Here is a 16,321-nt window from a genome sequence, read left to right as displayed (position 1 = left end):
TTTTTAAAAAAAAAAAAAAAGGGGGGGGGGGGGTCTATGAGTTTTCATTTTAAAAAATAAAATTATAAGGATAGTACCTGCTCGTGCTGCGTTATTATTGATACGACTTTTAAGAGTAGAAAATTAAGTATATATATTTGTGTATTAACAAAATGATTTTATTTTTAATTTAAACATTATTGCAAAAGTAACAAAATTGGAAAAAGAAAAAAGAAAAAAGAGTTGATAGTATTATCGAAAACTAAGATGATATAGAGCGGTATTGTTTAATAATATTTACCTAATATACATTTATTTTTTACAAAAAAAAAAATACCTAATATAAAATACTACGTATATGTAAAAGTGTATTAGTTGGGTTAATATGGAGAATTATTAATGTTAAGAATTTTAATTGGAAGAAAGATATTTTGAATTATTATAAAATAATTTCCTTATAGAATCTGCGTAAAAACGGAATGTAACACCCTAATAATTCTCTCTTAAAAATCTGTAAATACCTTTAACAATTTGCAAGAGAATTACTGACGTAATACCGCCACGTGTTCAAACATTAAGGCTAGTTCAGAATTTAGTAGCGGAAAAACTAACTCAGTTATCAATAAGTATCAAAACCAAATTTAGTCTACGAGTTGGAACCATCAAGGCCCTTATTCAAAACCAACCCAATAAAAATAGTAAATAAATCAAACCAGAGTTAAAATAAATCCAAACTTATAAAATGGAATAAGCTGTGGAAATATCCAACACTCCACTCAAAATCCCACCACCTTGATGCATGTTTTGATTATGTAAAAACTTGTGATTAATCTGCTCCCCAATATTACAAGTGTAAAACTTGGATCATTACAGGGTCATTGAAAAGGCGAAGGCCATGACCAAGAAAGAGACACACAAAAGCACGCACTCAGCAACGCTGAGTACATACAAGCTACATACGAGATATAGCAAAGGATCCCTAGCATGTTACTAAAAATCAATCAGCACACACAATTTAATTATTGACCCAAACACATGCCTCAACTGTTAACATTACTAAGACTTTACTAATTACAAACGATAATTCATTTCATTTTATTCATTGATTGGATTAAGCAATAGACAAGGTTGTCTCCCCATGCTTCGTTTCAAAACATCAATAAAAGAAAAACCCCATGCCTCATTTCGGAAACATCAATAAACATCCAATGCCACACGGGCGCGACTTCGTGGCCTTAGCTAGTGTGAGATCTCATCTAATTCCCTATAGTTTTAAAAAGTATTTGAAAACAAGAGACTCGTAGATCAGACATCCTCTAGAAAAGTGCACGGCTAATACCCCGTGTACCCCAACTCCTGTTTGTCATTACTCTAGATGTGCACAAATCCAGAGTTTTATTGCTCATCCTTCTTGCACGTTACGTGATTTACCAGTTTAAACTTGGTGATGACTCTAATGCAAAATGATACAACCAATCATACATCAATCATTCAAGCAATTCAAATTTCCAATTCAATTCTTGATTTATTAGTGAAAAACAATATTTATTATTAAATCCCTTAACTACCTCGGTGTATAAACACCTTAGGTGCATAAGACACCTTAAATCATCAACCTCGTCCTATAAGACTTTAATTCTCCCTTTACTCATTCCATTTCAATAAACATGAACGAATATTAAAATAATTCATTCCACATATTCATTTACCTTTGCCTCTAAACTTCGATCATCTTGCAAGCTATTGCATAAATAACACTTATAAGAAAATCAATACGCATTTCTCATACATGAATAAAACCAATCATCACATTAATCATCAATCAAACTCACTACCAAACAATTTCAACCAATCTACAAGTTTCCCTAACATGATTCTAATTTTTTTCCAAGTCCTTAAACATGCTTCTAAAGTCAAGGTTTTCGTATCCTTTTACGTAACTTGAGTAAACGAGTTGGTTAGCCACTTTAGGAACTAGAAATCGCCTTCTACAAAGTCCTCTCCTAAACCAAACAATAATAATTCAATCAATACCCAAGCAATATAAGTTACAGTAATACTAACTTACTTTAAAACCTTAAAAATTCAATTAAACAACACTTTAAAACCTTCCCTTTTACTAGAATTAAAAGCTTATATATAGTTCTTTAAGTTTCCTACATAAAAACCTTAAAATACATACTTATTCATGAAATTACAGCTAGTTTAGAACTTTATAAAAATCTGAAAATTTATTTTACACATGAAATCTTGAAATTATAGAAATCTTTATCGCTAAATACATTATATAGAAAGTTAGTAGACTAAAAACCCAAAAATTCCTCAATTCAATGTAATTAAAGACTCCAAAAACAATAACCAAAAATCTGAAAATTTATTCTTGCAATTAAACTTTAAAGTTCCAAACTTTATAATTATAAAATAACCACAACCTTTGTTTAATGAAATTAGAGACTTGAAACACACGAAATCAATACAATTTAAACCCAAGATTAAAACTTTAATAATCTGAAAATTTATTTTAAACATTAAACCTTCATTAAAAATCAAAAACTGCCCGAAAACCATATTTAGAGGCTGAATTTGACCACGTGAGGGTGGTGCATACTACCAAAGGTAGTGATTTTTGATTAAAACGTCGTTTACACACGAAAACACTGTTTTATTGTAAAAATCGGACGAGTTAGAATCTAAACGTGATTAAAAAAAATAAGAACGGAGATCAGAAGTTGATTACGGAAAACTGAAAATTTGTTTTTGAATTAAACATCATCATGATCATGGTAGAATTACAATATAATCATTTTAATTAAATAACTTGTAGAACACAGTTTAAAACCCCAAAACATGAAAACTAACATTTTTAAGCCCTTATTTTATGAACAAATTTTTTGAAATTTTAAAGTGTGTAATAAGATTCATAAAACTAATAATTTAAGATAAATTATCACATGATTAAACCATTAAAATCAATTAACAATATCATAAAAAATAATTATCAAAACAATGAAGGATTAGGGCAAAAATAAAAAGGAAGGAAGGAAGGAAGAAAGAAAAAGAGAAGAAGAAGAACCGCAAGGGGGTTGCTGGTGGTGTGCTGGGCGGCGCGGCAGCAGGCGGACCCCGGTGGTTGTGGTGCTCGGTGGCTGCAGTGGCTGGTGTAGCAGCAACGTTTTTTTTTGTTGTTGTTGATCGTGAAATAGGAGGAACAAGAAGGGAGGCAGTAGCAACAACACTTCAACGCGAGATTTTGGAGTGAAAAGGTGGAAAATTTTAGATAGGTTTAAATAATAAGAAGTGGGGTTTTGGGTTTCCTAGTTCTAATAAAACTAGGATTGTTACTTGGGGTTAAAGTGAGTGGGTTTTAGATAAAAGAATAGGCTTTTTAATTAATGGGTTGGACTTGCATAATAATTTATGATTAAAATATGAGTAGTGAAATAATTTTATTAATTTTATAAACATTAAATTTATTTGCTTAAACCATAATAAAATGAATTATGTAAATAAATAACAATAATTAAATATTCACATAAATATGTTAAAATATAATTTTAACTTTCACAAAATTACGGAGGATTACATGGAAAGTAAAATGGCGGGAAAATTTTTAACCAGAAGATGACATGTGTCATTCATAGTTTCGCTTTTAGTATATAGTTATTGATTCATGAATTTTTCTTACATATTTTTTTATCAAAAAAAAAAAAAAAAAGGAAAAAGGAAGAAGAATTGGCGAATTGCTTATATAAGAAATTCATGATTGGGTGGAGATCCCAATTTCCCTCCAAAAAATATTGACCCAATAAATAAAATCACACATTATCAAACAATTTTTAACCACGATCTATGCCACGTGGCAGCTCCTCGCAGCAGTTACGACGTCATAAATTCACGCCCCTCCTTCTTTCCCATATATAAAAGGCCGACACTTTCGGTTCAATTTAAAACTTTGAACCACCTTCATTTTCTTCATTTTCTCTCTCCATTTTTCTTTGATTATTTTTAATTATTTGATCAAAAAAACAGGTGTTGTTCTCCGTTAATTTCAGTCATGAATGCTGAATAGTGAGTTTAATTTATCAATTTTAGCTTACATTTTATTTGATTTTTGAATTATGTTTCGATTGATTGATGATTTGATGTTGTTACTTAATAATTCGTTTGATTATCTAATTTACAGATCTAGTTTGAAATTGAGTGCAAATTTTTCACATGCATTTGTTATATTTGATCTGATTATATATTTTTAGTGATTTTTTTGGTTATGGATTAATCGATATATTAAAGTTTTGATCTTTGATGAATTTTGATTTGTTTTGATTGGCAAAATGTGATAATTATACCTAACTGATGAATGCTTCATATTTTTAGGTTTAGGTTTCTGGATTAGAATTCGCTATTTTCATGTGTTAGTAGCAGAATTATACGAAGTACATTTGTAATTATGCTTAAGATATTATGCTAATTCAGATGTGAGACAAAGATCATATTTTCAAAATGAGGAATGGTTGAATCATTCCAATGTAATGCAATAAAATTGGAAGCAAATTTAGGAGCAATTTTATCGATTTTCAACTTGTGTTGTGGCAGTTGCATACTGCTTTGAAGCATACATTTCTGTAATATGTTATGAATGATTTTAATTTTTTCTCAATGATCTTGAATGTTGATTTATTTTGTCAATTGTTAATATCATTCTTCTTATGAGATTTATTACTTTCAGAAGATTAGGATGCGTAGTTATTAGTGCGTATGTTGAGATGTTATAATGTAATATGTGGGATAAGCTTCATTTTTATACGACCACCCTTGCTTTCAGCTGCATTTTGGGTTGTCAATGTTGATTTGGGATGTGCTAGCAGGCATCAACTTGGCTACCATCATCATGAAACCTGTAATTTAAATGAACTATATCAACATTAGGAAGAGTGACCTACGGGGGAAAATGAACATGAGTGATCCTTTTGATAGCTCAATAGCTTGCCAAAGCTTTTGGCTGCGTTAAGGAAAATTGTTGTTGAAATAATGGATTTTGCGAACACATATTTGTACATATCATAGGTGTGCTATCAAGGTTAGAACAACTGATCAAAGTTGTATAAAGTTGCATGACGAAGAACTGTCCTTTTCATGATTTTTGCTGTTCTGTCATTTCTGTGTGGACCTACATTTCCTGTAATTCTGGTTTCTTTATATATTTCCTTTTAAAGCAACTTAATTGCTGTTATAAATGATGCTTTGGTAGACTAAGACTAGAAGAGTTTTTTATTTAAAATTTATAAATTCAGCTTATAAATTTTACTTATCTTATAATTTTATGCAGTGATTACTTGTTCAAACTTTTGCTCATTGGAGATTCTGGTGTTGGCAAGTCCTGTCTTCTGTTGAGGTTTGCTGTGAGTTTCTGAACCTTAATATTTTTATCTCTTTGTTCTTAAATCATTTGTATGGCTCGGTGGCTCCTTCACCTGACTTTGTGTGGATGATACCATAAGTTAGCTTCAACAAATTATTTGCAGAGTTCCTCTTTATTGAATAGCCATTGCAGGGTGATTTATTTGGTGTAGATTTTTCTCTTAGACTCATTCTTAATTTTTTTTACATTCTGATTTATTTAGTATGGATGACTTCTGAATTTAGATTGGCTGTAGCTTTTGCATTAATTTTAGTGATGTACATAGTATATAATTACTTTTTCCAGAGAGCTGGAATAAAAAAAAAAAAAAAAATGGGCCTCATTTTATAGTATATTTGAGTATTGGAAGGCCTGAGATTGTGGTGCCCTTGATGACTCCATAGTTGTTTTTGTTGGTGATTGCCTTCCCAAACGTTAAATGTATAGTCTTTTAGGCAATATGCTTGAGTGCTATAGCAATATAGCATAGCTGCAAAGGAGATTAGTCTGTTATGTGGTGAACTGGACAATTGGACATGATATATGCTGAGCTGGGGCTGAATCGCTGATTCTTATAGAAACAGTTGTAAGTGAGTTTATTAGCTTTATTTGTAACCTATTAGCATTTTGCATCTCTGTATGTAGATGCTTATGTATATGTAATTTTTGAGCTGTCTGCTTCTCCCTTTTGTTTGATTTGATTCTGAATATGTTTGATTTGATTCTGAATTCTAAGATTTTCTCAATAATCTTATATGATTTAAGTCAAGTTAATAAAGCAATTCATGAGCAGAATTTTGGAATAGACATCACTATTGCTTCTCTCAACACTTCAATTTCTAGTTTTTTTTTTTTTTACTCATTGTGTGTGACGGAGACGGAGACCCGAGAGTGCACCGGTACGAAGAGTGGGACCATGGAGGGGTTAAACGAGGGAGAGGGAGGCCAAAAATGACTTGGTTGGAAGGAGTTAGAATGGATATGAAGTATATAGATTTGCATGAGCATGAGGCATTTGATCGTAACGGATGGGGAGAAAGATTTTTGTGGATGACTATACGGAATAATTATTTTTGGTTCATGTAGCTGACCCCGCTTATGGGATTAAGGCTTTGATTGTGTGTGGTACTGTGGTGTGTTGGTTCCTTGAACATTACCTAATTACATTTGACTGACATTAGATGGCTTTATGATATCAGGATGATGCCTATCTTGAGAGCTACATCAGCACCATTGGAGTTGACTTTGTAAGTTTATGGCTCTTACTTACTTTTCAATCCCTCCCCTCCAACAAATGGGGTTTGTCTAATCTCTAGTCACATGATGTAGTATCTGATTTAATGCCCATGATTTATCGACAGAAAATCCGCACTGTTGAACAAGATGGGAAGAGTGTCAAACTCCAGATTGTAAGTATATTATGACCTCAAAGTTTAGATTTTTAAAGTTGATGTCAAAGCCACAGGTAGAAAATAGGCTGAAGCAGAAACAGTGCCCCCAGCAGGGCCCAGAAAGGCCAATCAAGGACTTAATTTCATGTTTGTAACATTTCAAATCAATCCTTCTCAATTCAAAATGAGAATGTAAATAAAAGAAGATGAATGTTGGTTATTCCTTTCAACTCATATACAAGTTAAGCAGGAAAGACATTTATTTAATTCAGAGAAGGGGTTGTTTTGTGGATATCATATAAGCTTTTGTAATTGGGAGTTGTATTTAAAACCACTAAAAGTAGATTCATCTATGTTCTCAGTGGGACACTTCATGTCTGAATTAACACTATGCGTCAATGAGGTGCAAATCTTTTGGAAGTACTTGCCATTTACATGGTTTGTTATTGTTCAGTGGGATACTGCAGGGCAAGAACGTTTCAGAACAATCACTAGCAGCTACTACCGTGGGGCTCATGGGATCATTGTGAGTAGAATAAATACTGGTCATTGTGTTGAATATATCTTCATCTTTTATAATGATCGTTATAGAATAATAGCTGTATGCTTATTTGCAGGTGGTTTATGATGTGACTGACCAAGAGAGCTTTGACAATGTGAAGCAATGGCTCAATGAGATTGATCGTTATGCAAGTGATAATGTAAACAAACTTCTAGTTGGGAACAAGTGCGACTTAACAGCGAATAAAGTTGTCTCCTATGAGACGGGTAAGGTGAGTGATTTAACTTGGATTTTCATCCACATTATTTATTCTTCTTTTCTTTTTGGTTCTTGACTTACCCTGCCTAGTTCTAAACTTATGCTTGAGTTTATACAGGCGTTTGCAGATGAAATTGGGATCCCCTTCATGGAAACCAGTGCAAAGAGTGCCACCAATGTGGAACAAGCTTTTATGGCTATGACTGGTTCAATCAAGAACAGGTAAATTAAATCATATCTTCATCTTTGGACATTGAACTTATAGTGTAGTCATACACTTTTACTTCTGAGATTAGGAATTGAGAAATGTCGCTGCAGATGACACTAGCTTAATCCCTTGCACAGACAACTGTGATTTCGTTTACAGTATAGTGTTTTAAGTTTACAACTCCTTAACTAGAATTTTGATTTGCAACTGCAGGATGGCTAGCCAACCTGCTATGAATGCTAAGGCGCCAACTGTTCAACTTAAAGGACAGCCATTGAATCAGAAGGCTGGCTGCTGCTCATCATGAAGCGGCATCATTATGGTCTCATTTTTAAATGGCTATTAAGTAGTTCTATTGTTGTAAACGTAGCTTTCTGTGAACACAATCTTGCTGAGAAAATACAAATTTTGCTTCAGCTGGTTCACTAACGTTTTATCTTTACTCTGCAATTGTTCTTGTTTAGCAAACATATGTACAGTATTTGAAACTATAGTACTTTTTGTCTCACAAAGAAGTTTTAGAGAGGTTGCAATGCTATCTCAGTCGGTGCTCTGCCTGGATTTTAGGTTTCAGCCCGGCTTGGGGTCTGAGACTTAACCCCCCTCTCCCCCACCCTCGGCACTCAAAATGTTCATGGGGGTAATATTTGCTGTAGATGTCCCTAGCATCACTGGGTAATAGTATCTTTTTTCATCCGGAATAAAAACTTAACCCAAGCCGAACTGACAATTAGTCTTTCTTCGGTGACTATGACAAACATCTCCCAGTACCAATCACAAGTAAACAATATTATCTAGATATTGAAAACCCAGGTCAAAGTCTAGAACGATCTCCAAAAGCTTAATTAAATTACAGTATGAAATACTATAACTTTTGAGGTTGACTAGATAAGAGTGTTCCTCTTTTATTGAGCTTACAAGTATGAAGATAATCCTAGTGACTTTTACCCTAGAAAATGACTCAAATTTTTATCTATAGTAGTATCATAATCTCAAAGCTATGAGCTCATTTGCAATTTCCTTTTTTTTTTTTTTTTTTTTTTTTTTCTTCTCAAAAAGTCTAAAACCAGAATACAAACCAGCCATATCCCAGAACTGATTGTTCGACAATTTCTCATAAGTGAGAGCATATTGGCATGAATTAAGCCATGTTAACTCACATTACGTAGTAGACAGTTTTGGAGATTATACAAAGTACAATGAATCAAGCCATGTTAACTCACATTACATTTAGGTAGTTGAAGATCGAGTTATAAGTCATTTTGTTGAATTCAAGTATACATAATCTGATCTAGAAAACCATTAGAGGAAACACATTCAAACTGGACAAATTAATCACCTTCAAACAAACAGTTCACCATAACTTTGCCAAACTACTTCTCCTGCTTTAGTGCTCTTATTAATTGATTGGTCAGCCACACGTTTTCAAACTACCATTAGAACTTTAAACGCTTCAAAAGTTCACACACCATATGTTTAGTTCAGGTACTAAAACCTAGAAAAAGAGAACAATCAACGGTTTGATCATTAGATTTTGGCTTGACTAAATCTACCTCAGCATCTGAACAAATCTTCCCAAAAAATAGTTGAAACTTTCCAGCAGTACTACCTACCAGCCATTCATAGATTCCAAAATTAAAGTTCAAAACTAAGAACAAAGTTACACTCTTGCTATCGAACCTACTGATTTGAAAAAAGACGAAGACACAACAGACAACAAAGAAAAATTTGCAAGGTGACAAATCTAAGGGATTTACACTCTTAATACAGGAAAAAACACAATTATTCCTGTCAAATCTTTTTGCAACTGTTGAGCTTCTGAACATCATAAATAAGTCTCAAATTTTAGAGCGCCAAAAATAACTAAGACAACGGCGGACAAAATCTCAGTTTCCACCCAAGGATGGGAACTGGTTGGGATCTTCAATTTTAGGAGCAGAAGCATGGTTCATGCCATATGCTCCTCCATTGCCACCCCTACCACCACGGCCTCTTCCTCTTCCGCCACGCCTGTAGCATGAGTCACCACCTTCGGCAGGCTTCAGAAATTCATTTATGCTCACAGACTGAAATAAAAACAAACAAACAAACAAAAGAAAACACATTCAATACAGAAATATCAATAAAGCCTGATACTGTACTAGAAAGTAATAAATTTAACTTGATGTATTCATTTTTTTGGTGTTTAGAGAGCCACAAGGGCAGATGATGAAAATCGATCCTTGTATCCTCTGGAACCGAAAAGGAAGCTCTAACCATTTGAGCTATCCTTCACTCTCCACTTGATGTATTCATCCTTCAATTATATAACTCTTCAAATACTCAACAGCCATAATTCTTAGTTAGATACCTAACTTGATACATTTTCCTTTGTACTCCGTAAAAAATATCAACTTGCAGACTACTACTAAATTTAATTTGGACCAAAAGAATCCACAAAAAACATCTATCCCAAGCCTCAAACAAAATTTGTAGATCATAACCCAACAATTATGGCTTTACAGCAGGTTATAGCTACCCGCTGCAACACCCTAAAATCTACAGATCAATCAGAAACTGGGAGTCGCAAATAGAGAACAGACACCAGGGAAATGAAGTAAAGGAGGATTGCCAACAGAAACGTAAGAAATGGAAAACTAAAAAGGCAACTTTGATAAACACAAGAGAACAGAAAAGACAACTTCCATTAAGGTCAAAAGGTTTAACCAAGGGTTTTTTTCCTCATTCATAGAGCAAAAGTTAACAAACTATCCTGGGTAAAACTAGACTTCAATGTAATCAGCTGCACATGTAACATGTTCAATTGTAATATTTGTAAGATTCACTTATAACATAAACTATAAAAATAAAAATAAAAAATAAAACAGTTAGGACACAGATACCTTCTTAGCCCTTTCTTCTTTCTCGGCAGCGTCTTTTCTCTTGTCCTTGTCAGAGCCCTGATGACAAAAAAACAATTATATTGGTTATGGACTTGTGGTATAGCATATAGGACACACTTCAAAATAATAATTTTGACATGAAAACTGCTTAAATGAGGAGTTCAGTTGAAAATTGGTGGTAGTCTGATAGAACTTTATATTCCTAAATTCCTCCACTTAAAAAATTAGTACCCAAAATAAGAGGGACCTTACCAATTTAATGAAGACCTCGTCATCAATTTTCTTTTTTGAAACCAACTGCATAGATTCAAATTCCTTGTCCACATCGACCTTCCTTTCCTCAGCCTTCAATGCCAGCAAAGCCTTCCTCTTCTCCTCCAAGACCTTCTCATACTCCTCAAGTGTCATTTGCTGACAATGATAAAACACCCACATAAGTACAAAATATTGGCCCGTGTTTTTTATGTAAATATGAAGAATTAACATTTTTACAACAGATTAAATGTATAAAAACTACTTGGACTACTCAACACAATAAAGTCAAAAGCTTATACATCAGGCCAAAACTACTTGTCAAAGGGCAGTCATTAATACAAACCACCAACAAAATAAATAAAAAAAAATTAGTCAAACATCAACTTTACTGTAACTTTTAACATACAGGAAAACTTTCAAATTATTTGTCCTGCTTTCCTGCCAGCAATTCTCAATTTATGTGGAAGGTGAGCATGCTTATATGGATCTATACATGAAATACATCAACAACCCATAACTCTTCTGTAAAATAGTATTTTCAGTCATTTAACAATAACCCAAGAGATGTTGCAAGTATTGAATAAATCCTACAGATTAACAGAACAGTTAACTTCTAGAACTTCAACTTGATAGACTCGTTAGATTAGCAATTACAAAGCAGAATAAACTAAAACCATCCGACATTATATTCAATTGAACCATTAAAGTTCTAACGTAATTTTGTGACACGTGTTGGTGTGTATATGAAAATATATTTTTAAGTATTAACAAGTTCAAGATTTGCATAGCCTTCCAAATCTAGTACACGTTGCACTCAATTCCTTGAAAATTCTAGACCTCATAAGGCCCAAGCATAAAATCAAGGACATCAGCATTATTTTGGCAGTTGCATAAATTGTAAGGAAATATCATGGTGACAAAAATAATAGTTCCGGTATTCCTATGCCAGCAGAAATCTGTAGTGATAAAGAGGAAATAAAAAAATATAATAAAACCCACCTTTTCTTCAGGCTCAACTTCTTCAACCTCCTTTTCTGGATTCTCCTTCTCAGCATCAACAACTTCTTCTCCTGCCGGCTTCTCAGCTGCAGCTGCCTCATTTTCCACAGCAGGTTCCTCAGTCTCCCTAAAATAAAGTTTTATATTAGCATGTTTGCCTTAAAGAGTATTAAATTTATTGATAAACATAGATAGTTTTCACACTCACGGAGCAATTTCATCAGCAGGAGTTCCCCAGTTTCCACGACCAGCACCCTCACGTTTAATGTCACTGCCCCTGCTCAAGAGAATCAATTGATGTGATATTCAATCACTCTTAAATTGACATAGCACACGAACAATAATTGCTATTGTAACAGTAGATAAACTCACCCTCGACCAGTGCCACTACGGCGCTCAAATGTCCTCCTGGGTCGTTCTCCTTCAGAAACTTCTCCATTGCCAAATCCTCCACGGCGCCCTCCACGGTAAGCACCACGAGGACCAACATACCCTCCACGTCTTTCAGTTTGCCCTCTTTCCTCCTTGTATGCCATTGAAGCTCCATTTTCATTAGCAAATGCTTCATCATTATTAGCAAAATCCCTGTTAGCTCCACCAGAACCACGTCCACGCCCACCGCCACCACGACCACCACGACCACCTTCATTCCTCGCTTCTCTCACTGTAAACATTCAACTTATAATCAGCAGCAACTTAGCAGTAAGACTAGAATGCTGCTAACCTAAATGATGCATCAAAAGGAAAGCTATTGAGCTTGTGGTACTTGCAAAATAATCCATCAGTAGTAAAGGTTTCTAAGAACACCTCCTATTCGTCCACTAAATCATGTCAAAACTACCATTCAATAAATTGAAAGATTGAGACACAACTGATGCTATCAATATTTACAAAACGTAACGTAACCAATCATTTAATATTTTCACTGGAAGTTCAATCTGTAAATAGAGAATAGATGGAATGAATGATGAATCATTGGAAAAAAAAAATAAGAAACCTTGGGAAATCTTGGGGAAAAAAGCATTTCTACACGTCATATAACATAATTAACATTTTTAATAAACTAACAACCAAAGATAGGAAATAAAACTTCTAGAAGATCAGATTAGTCATCTTCTGATTGGAATGGAATCTAACAGTATTAGGAAAGCAAAATACGGTTCGGGCAGTGATAATAAATTTCTGTTCCTTAAGCATAAAGCCACTAGCTAGCAATGAGTTTTGGAAAATTACACTTCGTTAATTCCAACGCATGGAAAAAAAACCCAAAGTATTGGAGAAAAATTTAAATGCCAGATACGGACATTATTAACAAAAATTATATACAGGTCCACTGACTTCTGATTGATTTCTAATTTTTCGGGTCTGATTGGAACAATGGCAAATACAAAACCTTATATGCATGGCAGAGCTACCAAAATGGCCCGGTAAAATATTGAAATATACCCATTAACACGTACTATGATCGAATCAATAATTTAACTGACTTCTAGCTAAATCAGCTCAAAAATAAAAGGCCAAAAAGGTAACAACGAAATTACTAAATCCTATACAACTCCATATACAACTTACATTAGTTAGCTTTATTTGGGATGTTTCATCTAATGATGAAACGATAGCAGGAAACCAGAGGGACAAATACTAGAGTCAACTCTCGTTGACAAATACAAAAGAAACGCAAAACAAAATTAAGAAATAAAAAATAAAAATAAAATCAATACATAATGATTTGCAAATTAACAAAAAAAGCCATTTTTATTATTCTATAGTGATTTTCAACCCAAAATGACACCAATTAGAAAAACTACCTTAAAATTAAAATTATAAAAAAAATTAAAAAAAAAAAACATACCCAAAAAATTCCAATATAACAGCATTCATCTACCATCAAAACCAGTTTAATCAATCATATCAATCAATATTTACCAAAAATGACCAAGAGAAAAGCTCAATGAAACTACAATAAACAAAATGAAATTAAAACTAAAAAAAAAAAACAAATTTTACATTCATTAATTATCCAAATACACATTAAAAAGCTAGATTAATCAGTTAAATAAAAAAATGGAGGGGAGAGAAAATCACCAGCTTGAGTAGGAGGAAGAGGCTTGGACGGAAGTTTGGCGGGCTTAGCAGCGGGTGCGGCAGCAGCCGGAGCCTTCTTATCGACGGCAACAGCCTTCTGCTCCTGCGCAGCAATGAGGAGGGCGGGATCCTCGGCATCATCATCCAACAAATTGAAGGGGTTTGTTGTTGCCATTTTCTCACTTGAATTATTGAGAAAAACCCTCGGAAAAACCCTAACCTCTAAGAATTAAATAAAACCCAGAAAAATTGAAGAGAAACCCTAGTTTAAGGATAAAGAATCCATGGAAATGAGCAGAAATTTGGGGGAAGAAGAGAAATTGATTGAGTAATAGAGAGTGGGTGATAGAGAGAGAGAGAGAGAGAGAGAGAGAGTGAGAGAGTAGAGAGAGAAAAACCCTAACTATAGCGGCAGGAAAATGGGGGCTGAAGATTGAACCTGATCTTTTAAAACCCTACTTTGGAATGGGATGTTATGCTGTGATTGGGCTCACTGTAAGCTTGATTATCATACTACATGTCCAATCTTTTTTTTTCGAGACTATTTTTTGGTAATTTTATTTTTAACTCATGGGTTGTTTTCCATGTAATAAGAAACAGAGGTTGTATAAAATTAGATTAGTCTTTTTTAATATATGATTATAATGTGCTACTAGATAAGCTCCCGTGAGATGTACGGATAAACACAAAGAATTTGTGAGAATTTTCTATAATTACGTAAATTTTTCAAGACATTATACAAACTCAAATATATTAAACCCACAAAAATAACAAATTAGACAATTGGTAAAATAAAGTAAGCCTACAAAATTGAAAATTGGAGGAGCATTTGCCTAAGTTAAAATAAAAAATTGATTTCGAACTATTCAAAAAGTTCAAAGTTGAAAGAATTAGTTCAAGTTAGGCAAAAAGATTTAATCCATTAGTCAGTTTTTAACCTTCAAAAAGTTTTTTTTTGAAAAAAAATCAAAATCAAAATTTTCCCAATAAAATAATCTTGCTGATTTGAGATCCAAATTCATCAAATACCTTGTAAAATCGCTTCAATTATAACTCAAAATAATAACCTTAATATAGGTTAAAAAAAACATATATTGTTGGTTTAGGGAATAACAGACAAAGTTTTTTGATCATCAAGTTTAAAGATCACAATTCAATTCAAACACACCAACAGTAAAATTCGGTAAATTCCTCATCAAAATTCAAAACCCTTTAATTTAAGTAAATTATTATCACCTATTAAAAAAAAAGTTAAGTATTTTTTTTAAAATGGAAAAAAAAAGACAGGAAAAAAAACAGTAATTCAATATCTATCTATCTATCTATCTATCTATCTATATATATATATATATATATATATATATATATATATATAGGTTGTTTGATTTTTTATAATTAAAAATAATAATTAAAATTATTATTATTATTATTATTATTATTATTATAAATCAAAAACAGACAAAGTCATAAAACCTATAAAAAATTAGTGGGAAGCCGAGATACTATCTAAGCCCCCACTCTTCTAGCTATAGCAAAGCCTATCCTAGTGAAAATATTGTTTGCATTTTCTTTTCAACCATTAAACTACAATAATTATGATCAAATTAACATTATACAACACGTTTGGTGTATGACTGACCACACCATGTGGCCGCTTGTATAAAAAAACAAAGTAACCCCAATTATACTAACCAAGTAATCCTTGTAATACTGATGGAATATCTCTTATAACACTGACAAAATAACCTATACACACTGATGGAGTAACCTTTAACACTAATAAAGTAACCCTCATGATGACATTATGGTAGCTATAAATTAAATTACAATTGTTTTAAAACAATCATCAAGTAGCTTAATGGTACTTTATAACACTTTTGTTTGTTAGAAAATATACTTCTTGAATTTCCTTGAATTATTTGCATATCCCTTAAAATAAAGAGTAGTTTTCAGATCACTTCCTTTTAAACATTAACTAAGCTAATTAATTTCAAAGTAACCATAATAGTTCTTCTAGTAAAAAAAAAAAAAAAAAAAAAGTAACCATAATAGCAACTAAATCATAGAATTAATTATTGTAACTCAAATCAATTGTTATATACATTTATTTAATACAATAGATTTGATTTACTTAAGATGCGTTCTATTCACCCAAACTTATTTCATCTTTTTCAAAACTTATTTTCTTGAAAAAGTGAAAATAAGATTAACAAAACAAATCCTTAAGATGTGTTTTATTAACCCAATTTTCATTTTTTTGAACTTATCTTTTCAAAACTAACTTGAACTTGTAAACATTATTAAAATTTATTTTAGCTGCATTTCAAACTTGAGTAATCCTTAGCAAAACTTTTTTTCCTTGAA

General features: G+C 32.7%; 2 protein-coding genes across 3 annotated transcripts; one reads left to right on the top strand and one right to left on the bottom strand.

The window, feature by feature from the left end:
- The first annotated feature begins 3,899 nt into the window (after positions 1-3,899).
- On the top strand, positions 3,900-8,257 carry LOC110732394 (ras-related protein RABD2c-like). Its single transcript, XM_021912329.1, has 8 exons — positions 3,900-4,047; positions 5,306-5,378; positions 6,577-6,624; positions 6,739-6,786; positions 7,223-7,294; positions 7,386-7,541; positions 7,647-7,750; positions 7,950-8,257. The coding sequence occupies exons 1-8, from the start codon at positions 4,034-4,036 to the stop codon at positions 8,041-8,043; spliced, it is 609 nt and encodes a 202-aa protein (XP_021768021.1). The 5' UTR covers positions 3,900-4,033; the 3' UTR covers positions 8,044-8,257.
- Positions 8,258-9,319: 1,062 nt separating this feature from the next.
- Positions 9,320-14,386, bottom strand: LOC110732393 (RGG repeats nuclear RNA binding protein A-like). 2 transcript variants are annotated; one of them, XM_021912327.1, is made up of 7 exons: positions 13,958-14,386; positions 12,245-12,536; positions 12,081-12,149; positions 11,873-11,999; positions 10,871-11,029; positions 10,619-10,675; positions 9,320-9,802 (listed from the first exon to the last, which is right to left on the bottom strand). In XM_021912327.1, the coding sequence occupies exons 1-7, from the start codon at positions 14,130-14,132 to the stop codon at positions 9,623-9,625; spliced, it is 1,059 nt and encodes a 352-aa protein (XP_021768019.1). In that variant the 5' UTR covers positions 14,133-14,386; the 3' UTR covers positions 9,320-9,622. The 2 variants fall into 2 exon arrangements, with proteins under 2 accessions (XP_021768019.1, XP_021768020.1); XM_021912328.1 differs by having other exon boundaries at positions 12,245-12,539; positions 13,960-14,101.
- Positions 14,387-16,321: the final 1,935 nt, after the last annotated feature.

The sequence above is a fragment of the Chenopodium quinoa genome, unplaced genomic scaffold (genome assembly GCF_001683475.1).
Source record: "Chenopodium quinoa cultivar QQ74 unplaced genomic scaffold, ASM168347v1, whole genome shotgun sequence".
NCBI lineage: Eukaryota > Viridiplantae > Streptophyta > Magnoliopsida > Caryophyllales > Amaranthaceae > Chenopodium > Chenopodium quinoa.
Note: the sequence above shows the minus strand (reverse complement) of the source record. Positions and strands in the feature narration are given on the sequence as shown.

What these genes read in the sequence shown, in the direction of transcription:
- LOC110732394 (XM_021912329.1), top strand. An exon ending in GTCTTCTGTTGAGGTTTGCT is followed by an intron (nt 5,379 to 6,576) that starts GTGAGTTTCTGA and finishes TTATGATATCAG; the next exon opens with GATGATGCCTATCTTGAGAG. An exon ending in ACTGGTTCAATCAAGAACAG is followed by an intron (nt 7,751 to 7,949) that starts GTAAATTAAATC and finishes TTGCAACTGCAG; the next exon opens with GATGGCTAGCCAACCTGCTA.
- LOC110732393 (XM_021912327.1), bottom strand. Translation starts at nt 14,132, where the DNA reads ATGGCAACAACAAACCCCTTCAATTTGTTGGATGATGATGCCGAGGAT. An exon ending in CCTGCTGATGAAATTGCTCC is followed by an intron (nt 12,000 to 12,080) that starts GTGAGTGTGAAA and finishes ACTTTATTTTAG; the next exon opens with GGAGACTGAGGAACCTGCTG. An exon ending in AAGAAGAAAGGGCTAAGAAG is followed by an intron (nt 9,803 to 10,618) that starts GTATCTGTGTCC and finishes TTTTTATTTCAG; the next exon opens with TCTGTGAGCATAAATGAATT.